This window comes from Phacochoerus africanus, chromosome 11 (genome assembly GCF_016906955.1).
Source record: "Phacochoerus africanus isolate WHEZ1 chromosome 11, ROS_Pafr_v1, whole genome shotgun sequence".
NCBI lineage: Eukaryota > Metazoa > Chordata > Mammalia > Artiodactyla > Suidae > Phacochoerus > Phacochoerus africanus.
The window spans coordinates 99,060,766-99,074,808 of NC_062554.1; the positions used below are offsets into that span (position 1 = coordinate 99,060,766).

Consider the following 14,043-nt stretch of genomic DNA (forward strand, 5'->3'; position numbering starts at 1 on the left):
TGTACAGATTCTTTTTTCTCACATTATGGACATTTCTCCAAAGAAGATACACAGATGGCCAACAAACACATGAAAAAATGCTCAACATCACTGATTTTTAGAGAAATGCAAGTCAAAACCACCATGAGATACCACCTCACACCATTCAGAATGGCCATCATTAATTATTACGATTTTTAAAAATTCTTTCAGGTTTAAATTATTACCTACATGGTATTTACAAAGGATGGGAACAGTAACTGTTACTATCAGTTTTTCTGACCCCTCACTTTTACGGTCATGAAGGCAGTTCAATTAAGTAAAGCTCTGCAAAGCAATATTTCCTCAGGAATGCAGTAAGACTAATCCTCCGTGGTTAATCTTCAAGACTCCCAACATCTTAGGAAGACATTTCCTAAGCCTATGGAAGAATAGAGATTCTGAATTGTGTTGGAGGGATATAAAGATAGGTAAACACATACCCTCAAACTTCAGAATATTGTAATGATGATGGTGGAACTGTAGGAGAAAGGAATGGTTTCATTGTGATTATTACTAAACAAAACAAACGTCCTTACCTGTACCATTAATCATGTCACAATAACTCAGCCAGTAGGAGAGATTCCTTAGGAATAAAAAAAAAAAAAAACGGAAGTGAACATTCTCATTCCAAGTGCACCTTCTCACATTACTTTCTCTTATGATTCAATACTTGTGCTAAAATAATCAATATTGTTTAGACATAACAAATGCTAAATTTAAGAAATGTTCAGAGTCACTTGGTCTATATTTTGTTTGAAGTTTTCATCTTTTTGAGAGAAATGAAGTGCTTGATACCATTAAATGGCCAGATTGTACAATAAAAACTGCCACATGTTGTTAGAAAAAATTTAGAACAGAGTTTTGCAAAAAGAAAATGGAGAACAATTTAGATCTCTACCTAGGGGAAAGTAATTTATTCCAACTGAAGAAGTGGATTATTTTACACTATGTTGAGCATTCAGCTGAATAGGAGGAAACTGTAAAATGGAAAACTGATATAAACTCTGTGTAAGGGAGAAGAGGGGCGTGTAAAGAGTAGAGCAAGAAAAACATGCTGGATCAATAGAGATTGGAAACAGAGGTAATCAGTTTATACTTTCCCCTTTTTAGCTCTTACATGAAGTGGCATTAAATTAGGGCAGAGTTTATTAATTTCTGCTTTGGTATCTAAATAGGATATATGTGTTTGTATATATGTACATGTCTGGAAACAATACAAACAGCAGCAGTAATAGTTCCTCTGCATACTAAACCACTCCTTGGTGATGGAAATTTTTTTTTTTTTTAATACTCTTAATGCACCATCCAGTAAGATGTCAAGGCAAGGGGCAAGGTGTTGATCCTTTTTTAAGCAGAATAATAAGGTGTTAATCAGGCTTAGTCTTGCCATGACAAGTTAGAATAACCTCATCATAATCTTAATCTGATGTGAAATTCTGACTCCAATTAGGGATACTTAGTAACTCTCATGAAAACCTCTCTGTAATATTGAAGTGGAAGAAATGTTCACTTTCCTCAAGAAATAGTGATATGATTTCCTCTAAAAAGAAAAGTTAGAAGTGTTTGTTTTCCTCCATTGTACTTTTCAATTAAAAAAATATATGACTGAATTCTGTGGAAGAAAAAAATACTATGTGAGTATTTAACCGCTTTATGCAATTTTAAAATAAGGAACTGAGTGTGAGGCCATGGTTAATTAATAAAAATATTTCATCTCATTTGATTTTGATTACTTTATTCTTTATCAGGAAGCGACTGATCTAAAATATCTTAACTTTGAGGAGAAAAGACTTTATCATTTGATTTTTATTGGCATTCTTCCTATTTTAGACTTATGATAAATATATTCCAGATATTTACTTTATCTGGCAGGAGCTAGGGGAGAAAAAGGAAATCATGGGTGTATGAACATATCTCATGATATTTTCACTTCACAAGAGGCATGCTCTTTATTTTCAGGCTTTATATATACATTTTAGAACTTGAAATGCTAATTGTATTGGTAAAAGTTTAAGCAAGTTGAGTTACCAGTGTAGAAAGTTATTTCAAGAAAATTTGAAACAAGAAAGCCATGAACGCTCATGATTCATTGAGCTTCCCATCTTTAGAGAAACCTTTACTCACATTACTAAAATGAATAATTTTTATTTGCTATGCTCAGTCTCAGTTAAAAGAAAAGTAAAGAAAAACACAGTAAGATGTACTTTTCTTCTTGCTGGACTATGAGGTGATGTATTGTTTTCTTCTTTTTCTTCTGTGGTTAGGTCATTGTGTGGGTGCATGATAATGCTGGTGATATAGCAGAGATAGAAATAGTCCCTTTAGATTTATCTATGTAAGAGAATCTGTACATAACGGTACACCTTCAAGTGGGGCTTATCCTTGGCAGCTGTATGCTAGTGCAACCAGTCGTCACAAACAAAGGTTGAGAACAGGAGCTTCTAAGGGTTAGATATAGGCAGGTGTGTTCCATAGGTTGGTGCCTGTGCTTTACCAGTTGTTAAATAAGTTTCTTGCCTACCTTAGAACACCCTAGGGAGGCCCTCGTGTGCATGTGCGCACACAAACACACACCCACACACCCCCTTGGTTTGGAAACTTACTTTTTGCCTTTATATGTGTCAATTATGGCAACTTTGCTTATGTCATCCTTCCCATTGAAAACTTTATACACTCCATCTGAAGTATTGTTGTACTGAAAAGGTGCATGCAAGAAAAAATTACTTCTAGAACAATTCATATTTTCTGAGTTATACAGTATATATCAGTTTCTCATTTCTCAATCACTGTTCATAATTATTTTATAGGATTTGAAATATACATAAATAATGTTTTAAAAGTATTGGTCTTTAACATTTTAAAAAGATGGAATATAAAAGGCACAAAGAAATAAGTGGTAAATGCTGAGACAGAGAAAGAAAACTAGTATCAGAAGCTGACATGCTCTAACTCCAACGCTTTTGTCATCACTAAGCCAGAAAGGTCATTTTGATCACTACTCCTGTTTTACTGAGGTGAGGAAATAGTGACCAAAATCTAAGAGAACAAGGATATATTTCTAGAGGTATTCCCCATAGTGTGATCTTCAATAAGTGGATACTAAAGGTTCGGGGTACAAAATTAAAAACAGACTCACCACAAGGAAAGAGTTATGAATATTTCATTAAAATATAGTAACTGAATCTCTGATCCCTTAAGGTATTCTGCATTCATATTTAATTGATAATAACCAGGCAATCCTAAAAACCATCAAAAATTAAAATAACAACAATGAACTGTAGAATCTAACCAATATATAGTGGCAAGTGAAATCATAGCCAAAATTTCAATGCAAATGTCAGCTTGTCCTATTTATAATTCAAAACAGTAAGTTATAACTAAGTACATCTCCAAGTTCACATTTTCCTTAATGTCTGAACTTCCATTCCGTGACATTTGTAGATTACCTGAAGTTCTTATCAAATAACTCTATGAAAATATGAAATTGCTGATGTATCAATCTGGTGTGCAGTTCAGGCTAATTCTCAATTTTACATTAAAACAAATTTGTAAGAGGTCTAGAGAAGGAAGCTTTATATGAATAGAATTAACAGAAATAAAAATATGACGTTTATCTGACTGTTTATAGATAGGAAATCAAAACTGAAATCAGTGTTCAAAGCCTTACCAGCTTACAACCTACTTTTAGACAACTGTATATTTATTAAAGAGTGGAAGCTTGGTTAAATGTCAGCTGAGCTTAAAATTTAATTGTTAAATTCAAAAATGTAAATTTTCCCAGGTAGAAAAGCTAAATCCATGTGAGATAGAGACTTTTAACAAAATTAGAATATGTAGTCCCAGATCAGAAATGAGGCTAACACACTAAATTACAGGATTATGAATTTCCAATGCCATTCTGTTTACCCAATTAAAGTCTAACTATATTGAGATTCATATAAGTTACTCACAGGATAAAACACACCAACTGTGGTAGAAATAGGGTATGGAACCAGGCTCAAGAATGGATCCGGATAGCCCCACAATAGTTCTTTCAAAGTTCTCTTTTGAAACATAGAAGATTTTGACTTTTTGATAAGTGTATTGAGTACTCCTTGAATAAATGTATTTGAATAGAGATGGGGTACAGCCTATAAAAAAAAATCATTGTTTAAGACACCAATTTCAATATCAGATTTTTAAACAAATAAATGGATAAATATTAGAATTAAGTTTAATAAAACAAGTTTTAACTACAGCTTGAAAATTACTGCCAACTCTTGTCAGGACTAAAAATGTGATGTTTCTTAATCTGTGACAGATTACATTACTCTGCCTCAGTGTGAGCCATAGGGAGGAGTCTTTCAAAGTTACATCCTACTTTTTCATGACAGTAGTGTAAGTGGTCTTCTAATGCAGTCGGTAATGATATGATCTTGTCTTTCTAAGTGACTGTCATTCAAAGTAATTCCATAAGAACACATTTTTATAAAAATGACAAAATAAAGAATATCTAATGATAGTTCTAATTATTGGATTACTTGCAGTGGATTCTAGAGTATTTAAAAAACAAATAATATTGCTGTTTGTCTGCTTACTGCCACAGCCAGATTGAGAACAGTGAAGGAGTCGTTCTCTGTTCCAACTGATAGCGAGGGTTCAAAGATGGCACCATTGGGCTGTAGGAAAGAGACTGTGTGGGTCTTAGGGTCCTGGGTTATATTTTCCTTGGCTAGATAACGAACTCTGAAAAACAGAAATATATAAAACTCAAAATAATTGTTTCAAGTGAACATGAAGTCTCAAATACCATCCATTCATGCATCAAATAATTTGTTGAGTATGTTTCGTATGTTAGAAATTATGTTCAACAAGTAGGTTAAAATGATAAATAAGCCAATGCTGTGACTCTAGCTAATTAGAGAAGGAGGTTTAAGCGTTGTTTTAAGGAGTCAGAGGAAGTAGAGTTGCAGGAATAAAACCACTGAAATAAGCAAGATCTCAAACATAAAAGAGTTTGCATCCCATACTCAAATGTTAAGTTTTATCCTGAGTGTCAGGAGGAGAGGGTAGAGAAGGAAGTGTAAGGCATGTTTTTTTAGTATTAGAACAACTGTTCAAAGTGCACAGCATTTCCTGCACTGACTTTTCAATAATTTCCAGCATTTTAATGAGGTTAAAGATAACTAACAGATTATAATTTTCACTTTGCAAATCAATTCCCCTCCATTGTTCCCCACATGTATTGAATATTTATTAGTTCTAAGCTTCTACCTCTAAAATTTCTAGGCAAAGTACCAACTATTTTTTAGGAATGTAGGAAAAGGTGATTATTATGGAAAAATATTTATCTAAGCCCAAGATATTTACTGAAATGATATAAATTATACATTATTCATTGCTCTATCCTATATCTCAACATCTATTATGAAAGGTTACAGTAGTGGCCTGTTGTTACCTAGTATAAAAACTAAAAAAAAAAATGGGACTGAAATATAAAAACAAAACAAAAAATACCACACTTGATTTCAGTTAGATATAATAAAAATATAAATTCCTGTAGGATAAATATGAGTGTTTTTCATCCCCAAGCACAGTGTCTGATATATGGTAAGTTCTCAATAAATATTTTCTAATGAATAAATTAATTGTTTAAAAAGAAAATTCACAAATAGAAATATATTTTATTTCTAATATAGTTTCTTCAAAAGTTTCTTATTTATTTTTATTGGAGTACTATAAACATAACAAAGAATATAAAAATCTGAAACAGCACCCTGCACAGTCTATTACCAGTCAATTACTATTTTCTCTTATATGATTGTATTTTTAAATTGTACCAAATATTATTAACATTTAAAATGAAAATAGTGTAGTCTTCAGAAACATTTATATATAATCATTGAAATAATAGCAAAATAATTCTGACCCACATATCTTTGTTGTACTTAAAACATTTTACCAGTAGATGGCACTCATGAAGAGAGAAATCCTTCAAACTACGGCCAGTTTAGAATACACTTTTAAAAAGAATGTAATCACTCAAGAAAATTAGAATATGTATGGGTTTTAGAAAATGTAAACTAATAAGGTCAAAGAGAGGAATTTACCTCAGATTTAGGCCAGGACTGCTTTCTAAGTAATCCTGCCAAAATAAAGTAACTTAAAAAAAAAAAAAAAAAACGATTTATGGTAAATCTGAGAATGCACCAGAGACTTACTTGGTCTCCATAGAGATGGTGTGGGTTGGAATATGTATAATTAGGACCTCAATCCAGGCAATTTCATGCTTTGACCCCTGTCATGCCCTATCAATCAAAGTTCCATCAAGGTCACTTTAACAGTCAAAAGCCAAACAAGCCAGTGGTTCTCTTTGAGGAAGGACATCCTCCTCCACTTCCAGTTTCAACTGATTTCAGAGTACAATTCATGGGGAGGCTGGTTCACCTCAACACATGGAAGACTCAAACTATTAACTTTTTCTGAAAATTCATTTTCCCATTATTTAAGGCATCTGAGCAGACACTAGGACTCGTTTTGGAGGTATCATGAGACAAGATGACTCGTGGTTGATCATAAAATCCTTTAACTGTGTTAGATAAAGAGTTTATTGTTGATATACTTTAGCTGCAAATCCAACTTCTCTTCTCCGACCCTCCCCTCTTTGCTTTTCCAAAGAAATCAGTTATATCTATCCCACCCCCTTTTAATCCCTTAGAGACATGGGTTAAAGCCTCTAAGAATAAAATTTATATTAGCTGTCACCTCTCAGAGCAGGACTAGGATAGGACTCAATATCACGTGTATGTTTTCTCACACCCCAATTAACACACTTAAAAGTAAAAACATAACCCTTTCTAGACAATCATAATACCCCCAATCTGTGATGAATTCTCAAATTCTAACAACTGTTCTCTCTTCTTACATCTATTAGCTCACTCAGTCATGATTTCTAAAACAATTATGCTTTGATTCTTATTAGGTCATGTGTGAATTCTAGATTTTTCTAGGTACATATCATAGCTACAACATATTTTTGGAGTTTAGATATTCATATATGCTTTTGATAATAACATAAGAACTATAAGCCCATGAAAAAATAAAAGCATTTTCAAAGGTAAGACTTTTTTCTGTAAGATGGACAACCAACTTTTATTTGACAGAGTTGTGAATAGGCACAGACATGTGCCTTGATAGTTACTAGGACAGAATATGTACCAAGGCCTCTGCAACTGATAGATCATGTTACTAGGCAGTAGGCATTACCCTCATAAGTACTGTTATTTCATTACATTTGATTTTAAGTTGTCAATCTAGGAACACATTAATGCATGGAAAGGAAATAAAATATATAATTGAAAATTAAAACAAATGGGAAAGTAAAAATATGAACTGTAAGAAATCAATACAAATAGGAAATTTTGTGATATGATTGATCAGTGTTTACCTAGTTAGAATTATTATTGAGGAAAAATCAGCATTTGTATAGCAAATGATACAATAGGACTTTATTCTCACATAGATAATATAAATATAGTTCTAAACTTGGATAAAGTTAGGGTTTTTAGCATCTCAATTTTCTCTTTTCCTGCTTGATAGTTAGAAAAGACACATACTCTGTATTTTAGATAGGAGAAAGTCTATTATAAAATCTGGAGTTCTCAGTTTCTAAGTTTGTGTGAACATACGCTAATCATTTCATATGCTCTGGTATCAGTTTTTATATTTTTTAATTTACAAAATGAATGTTCTGGTTAATTATTTCCTTCTAGTTCTAATAACCTAAAATTCTATTTAAAAAGTATGTTAAACTATTAAGGCATATGAGATAAAGATGTAGCTTATTTAGTCCCAGTAATGAGGAAGAGATAAGAATAAAACTACTGAATAAATAAAAACACCCATACAACCTGGACTTCTCTCCAAACTAATACAAATTAGTTTGAAGAGAAACCCTTAGCAGGTATTATAGCTATTAAAATCAGATTCTTCCTGGGGTTCTCAAAATTATGTATTGAAATCAACCATTATATTTGTAAAACTTATTACCAGGGTCTAATCCCAGGTTCTCTTGAATCATTAGGTCTAAGATGGGGCCTGAGAATTTGCATTTCTCAGGTGATGCTGATAGTACTGTTCCAGGAGCTGTACTTTGAAAACCACTCATATAACCAACACATTCAATTTTAGTCTTTTTAAAATGCTCTCTGGTTTTTAAAATTTTGATAGTTTTCTTCCATTTTGAATGCATATTTTCGAGTTGTTGACAATATATGCTGTAAGTGTACGGCACCTGTAAATTCTTAAATCTAAGGAAGTTAATTAATGCTGGCAAATTCATAATCAAAATCTGCATTTCTTATCATCATTAAATCCTTAGGTTAGGATTTTAGGTAGGCAGAAAAAATTTCAATGTATATTAGTGGCAAGAAATTAATAAGTACATTTCAGTGCAATGGCATTTGTTAAATGAAAACTTTTCAGAAATATTTATGGTCCAGGAAAGAGTGTCACCCATCCATGGCGACTTGCTTACCTGTACGTGTAAGGACCTCTTTGCTTAACTTTAATTACGCTGCTATTAATTGCTACTTCCTCTGGATTCTGCACATCAAAGATCCAAAACTGTCTGTAAACTTCTGTGCCTGTTTTAACCCAATTTTTAAAAGCAATTGTACCTTCTTCAAGGACAGCTTCCTATGAAAAAGATAACAATTTTTTTTTTGGTAATAAATATGGGCACTTGCGGAAGATAAAACCTTTAGTTAATCAATGAAAGGACCAAGCTAAAGGACCTTTTAAATAAGCACCTTTGCAAACTGCCACACACTCACAACAAAAATGTTTTCAACAAATTATAGCAATCTCTCTCAGTTAACCTCTTACAGAGAGAATCATTGTGTAATGCTGCAGACATGTCTGCTGATTTTAAGGCCAACCATTGGCAAACTTTAGAGTGACTCTAAGGCAATATTGTGACAGTTTCTGACATGATTTATTAAGCAACTTTTATTAAAAGTTTCCCCCCAAAATTCTTATCAGGTCAACCATTAACTCTTCTTCTGCCCTCAGTGAGTTGGACTAAGGAGGCAGAAAAGAAAAAAAATGAGATAAAAACCTAGTGGTTTTTAGTGCCTCTTCTATTTCTTTAGCAGTTAGTCACTTTAAGGGAAGAAGATCACTAGCACATGTTACATTAAGAAAAACACACATTTGACGTCTCCCCTTCCAAACCCTGCTCAATGTGGCTTTCCCGACTCTTAGTACATTTGCAACAGCCTAGTAGTATGTTTCCAAAAATGAGAATAGTCTAAGACATTAATATTAGGTTACTATTTTTTAGATAAAAGGATAAAATAAGTAAGTTGTACTATTCTTCTTCTGCAAAATCCATTAAAAGTCCTTGATGCCTCTTGTGATGAATATAGGGAAATAAAAAAATATCAATGACAGAATCAGGAAACCCTACATGAGAAATTGGCTCTTGTGCTTCCGGGCTATGGGACTGCACAGAAAGTCACCAAACTCCTTGGGGTCAATTTTGTTTCTGTAAAGTGAGGGAGTTATCATAGCTGATCTCCTAGTTTCCTTTGAAGGCTTTCACCCTCTGAGCTGTAAGTCTATGAAACCATAGTAGCTAAAGGAGACAAATGTGATTTTGAAGCAGGTGTTTCCAATTAAGTACCTTGAGGAATGCCCAGGTGTAAAGATCCAACATATGATAGTGACAGAGGAAGAAAAAGGAAAGCATTTCACAGAAAGTTGGCCTAACAAGACCCATGAATACAGGAACAAACTGACCTGGCTTGTTTCCTTCAACTGGGAGCAGCAATTCGTAGAATGACGGATCAGGAAAGGACACTGAGTGTTAAGCACACTTTCTAGGAAAGCATGCTGAGGTCCGAGAAACCAGGTGGCTGCCTCAGGGGTAAGTTAGACAAGTAAAATCATGACAAGAATCCTAGTCTTCCACCCTTAGGCTAGTCCTCTTATACACTGGGCTTTTATTTTTATTTATTTATTTATTTATTTATTTATTTATTTATTTATTTATTTATTCATTCATTCATTTCCTGTCACCTCTGCACTTACTTGGTAGAAGTCAAATTAAGTTTCATCTCTTCAGGATACTTTATTGCTTAATGCAGAGAATAAGGGAATTCTTTAGAGAAGAACAAGGCATCAACTAAAATGCCTTTACAAAATCCTGTGCTGTTGCAATCCTTTTACACTGATACAAGGAAGCAGCTAATGTGATGTTAGAACTTCTTACGTTTTGCAAATAATTGGCCTTGAAAAACTTTTATTTGCTCTTCAAAAGTCTTATTTATGTAGCAAGGTCAAAAGTAAGACAAAATTCCATGTAAAGTAATATGGCTATTCTTGTAAAAATTTTTACCCTAAAATGATAAGGATATTATAGCTGAAATATATATAGAAGCTGAAAACTATGTTAGTTTACCCCATTACAAGAGACTTAAGGAGGAGAAAATACACAGGAACATACACACATATACATGGTTACTCTCATACTATAAGAATCTTAAGGACAAATACAATATCAATTATTTATCATGTGACTCTCAAGGCATATATTTTCAGTTCTTAATGAGTAGAACTCAAATGTTTATGGAATTGAAAAGGGACTGTGATAGAATATATGTGACAGAACAGAAAACTCCCTAACTCTAATGCTTGTGCATCTCATATAAACAGACCTTGTAAGCCTATCACGTGTTTCTTGTAAAGGCCATGAATCACTTTGTCTTATTTGTTGATTCCGCGATTTTTTTAATTTTTATTCATTTATATTTATTTTGTATTTTTTTAATTTTAATTTTTTTTTCCACTGTACAGTGTGGGGACCAAGTTACTCTTACATGTATACATTTTTTTTCCCACCCTTTGTTCTGTTGCATTATAAGTATCTAGACATAGTTCTCGATGCTCCTCAGCAGGATATTTTGTCATTTTTAGGGCTACAACAGCATGGCATATGGAAGTTCCCAGGCTGGGGTTGAATCAGAGATGTAGTTTTTGGTCTACACCACTGCCATAGCAAGGCTAGGGATCAACCCATGTCCTCATGGATATTGGTCAGTTTTGTCACTGCTGATCCATGACAGGAAGTCCATTTTTTTTTTTTTAATTTTAAATGGGAAAGTTGAAAAACTTTTGAGGAGTTCCCATTGTGATGCAGTGGAAATGAATCCAACTAGGAACCATGAGGTTGCGGGTTTGATACCTGGCCTTGCTCAGTGGGTTATGGATCTGGTGTTGCTGTGAGCTGTGGTGTAGACAGCAGACACGGCTCAGATCTGGTATGGCTATGGCTGTGGCATAGGCCAGGAGCTGTAGCTCGGATTAGACCCCTAGCCTGGGACCCCTCATATGCCGAGGGTACGGCCCTAAAAAGACAAAAAAAAGAAAAAGAAAAGAAAAGAAACACTTTTGCAATGAAGGCACTAAACTCTCAGCTGGTAGAGTTAAGGCCATCTAATCCCATCCATTTTTTAAGGTCCTAGAGAATCAGATGTCTGATTTTATGTTGTATGACAATTTAGCAGTAGATAGATCATGGATAATCAGGCCTTTTCTCTTGTAGTAGCAAAATCTTGTGTAGTTTCCATAACACCATGAATTGTTCATAGACAAACAGAAAAACATTGAAGCATTTCCTCAGACGATAACACTTCCACGTGCACTAAAAAATTGTACAGGCCTTTTTGAGTACCAAGAATAAATATATCAGGAGTTCCCGTCGTGGCACAGTGGTTAACAAATCTGACTAGGAACCATGAGGTTGCGGGTTCGATCCCTGCCCTTGCTCAGAGGGTTAACGATCCAGTGGTGCCATGAGCTGTGGTGTAAGTCACATACGCGGCTTGGATCCTGCATTGCTGTGGCTCTCGCGTAGGCCAGTGGATACAACTCCGATTAGACCCCTAGCCTGGCAACCTCCATATGCCGTGGGAGCAGCCCAAGAAATGGCAAAAAGACAAAAAAAAAAAAAAAAAGGAATATCATAAGTTCTTCTAATTTTAAAACCAAAGTATTTATGCCACTGTGAATTTAGGAGGCTTTGATTTTAAATTGACTTTGGACTGTCTGGCCTATTTTACAAAACTTTCACTAAATGTGAAGTACATATTTGATAATTATGTGTTCAGAAAAGGTAATATAATTTAAGATTCTCTCACTTGGCTGATACAAACAGCAGTGTTTATCCCTGCCTTTAATTATTCAGACTATCTACCCCTGGTAATGACTGGATTCCAGCCTGATGACTCTCACAGGACATGGTCTCCAGCTGTGCTAAAAGCATGGAAACCTTGCTACATTCATTTGAAAGCACATGTTTGGGGCAGTAATATCTTCTATGTAGTCACATGATCACTTGATTACTGCTGCTACAGAATGGTAGTACTTCACCAACATGATGGGCAACTTCACTTTAACTATTAAAATGTCCTTGATATCCTCCTATGTGTGGACTATGTAGGGTACGTATATAGAAAATACATTGTCCCATGTCTCAAGAATCTTGCAGAGGACCAAGGGACAGGATCATGTATAGCATATCTTAATCTCTGAGTAGATTTCCTCAACCTACTCCCAGCCAGACCAAGTACATTGTCTTCACTCAAAACCTAGAATGCAGTGGTTAACAATGAAACTAGAGGCTGTGAGTTTCATCTCCAGTCTGGGTCTGGTCATGTTTTAACCATTCAAACTTGGGCAGGTTATGTAATTTCTTTGTACCTCAGTTTCCGAATCTATAATATGGGGATAATAAGAATAATATTATTAGGTTGAAATACATGACATTAGTATTTTTGAAAATCAAAGTGGAACATCATTTAGTTACATATTTATCTCTTAGGGGTGTTATAGGAATTACTAAATGTAAGCAATTAGAACAGTGTTAGCACATAGGAAGCATTCAATAAATGTTGGTTATTATTAAAATACAAATTCTATCCACCCTTTAGAGAAAGACTCTAATCTCATTTACTTCCCAGATTTCTTTAACTACTTCTCTCCTAGGATAATTGTCTAAACCAGTCATGTGGCAATAACTCATGTAAAATCCTGACACTTTTTTCTGCTATTTCATCATTTTTATATTTATTCTTCATCCAGTGAAATCAAAAGTCCCCTAAAAATCAGAAACATACTGAAAATAGTCCTCTCCACTCACTACCACAATTTGTTATGCTTAGGATCAGTTACAAGCAGTTTTCCCACGTTCAAAAAATTTTCTCCTATATAATAGAAAGAGGATGAATTCAAGTATCAGTGCCAGTCTCCCTGACAGTCAAAAAGTGGTTTTAGTTTCAGGTTATCAAGTCATCAATTACCCCAGAATAAAATTTGGTGAAATAGATTAATTTGTTTCTGAAACTCAGGAAATCAGCTTCCAAGAGTTTAAGAACCTAAAGTGGCAGATCTTTTATTTGGCATGAAAAGTAAATTATGTTGATATTAAGTTGGACTGGAGGAAGAAAATTACATATGCTGACCTGCCGGTTCTTAAGACATTTTGAATAATTTTATTACGGGAATTAATACACAAGTATATGAGTGTTTAATTCATGTTATACTGCTATTTAAATTTATAATTTGATTTAGATAGTTTCATGTTCTCATAGATTGCCATTAAATTTAGAATACTACAATTTTTTAACAGCCTACACTTCAAGTGTTTCTTTTAGAGCTTTTTAGATACTGTAAGAATATATAAATTATTTTATCATTCTGTAAAATTCTAAGCATATATTTTAAAATTTACATGAATATAAATTAATTTTATTATCAAATATAGACTGTTAATTTGAAATTCTAGTAATTTTAATAAAATACATTTAATTTAATCAGAAAGCTTTTATTTTGCTATTAAAGGGTCACTTTTTCAAGAATGGAGAAAGGAAGTGTTGACATGTTTGAACATTAGTCTTTTAATTGGAAAAAAAATCTTCAAATCCCTTCTTGGCATTCTACATCTAATATCACAGGGAAATTAAATATCTATTTAAAATGGCC

General features: G+C 33.7%; 1 protein-coding gene across 8 annotated transcripts in view; it reads right to left on the bottom strand.

Moving 5' to 3' along the window:
- LOC125110736 (platelet glycoprotein 4) overlaps nucleotides 1–14,043 on the bottom strand; it is a 192,970-nt gene that overhangs the window by 12,771 nt on the left and 166,156 nt on the right. For all 8 annotated transcript variants that reach the window (XM_047752252.1, XM_047752248.1, XM_047752246.1 and 5 more), the window contains exons 4-8: nucleotides 8,537–8,697; nucleotides 4,599–4,746; nucleotides 3,972–4,151; nucleotides 2,625–2,716; nucleotides 558–604 (exon numbers count right to left, since the gene is read on the bottom strand). In XM_047752252.1, coding sequence (XP_047608208.1) covers nucleotides 558–604; nucleotides 2,625–2,716; nucleotides 3,972–4,151; nucleotides 4,599–4,746; nucleotides 8,537–8,697 — 628 coding nt within the window. The remainder of the gene's footprint in view (nucleotides 1–557; nucleotides 605–2,624; nucleotides 2,717–3,971; nucleotides 4,152–4,598; nucleotides 4,747–8,536; nucleotides 8,698–14,043) is intronic.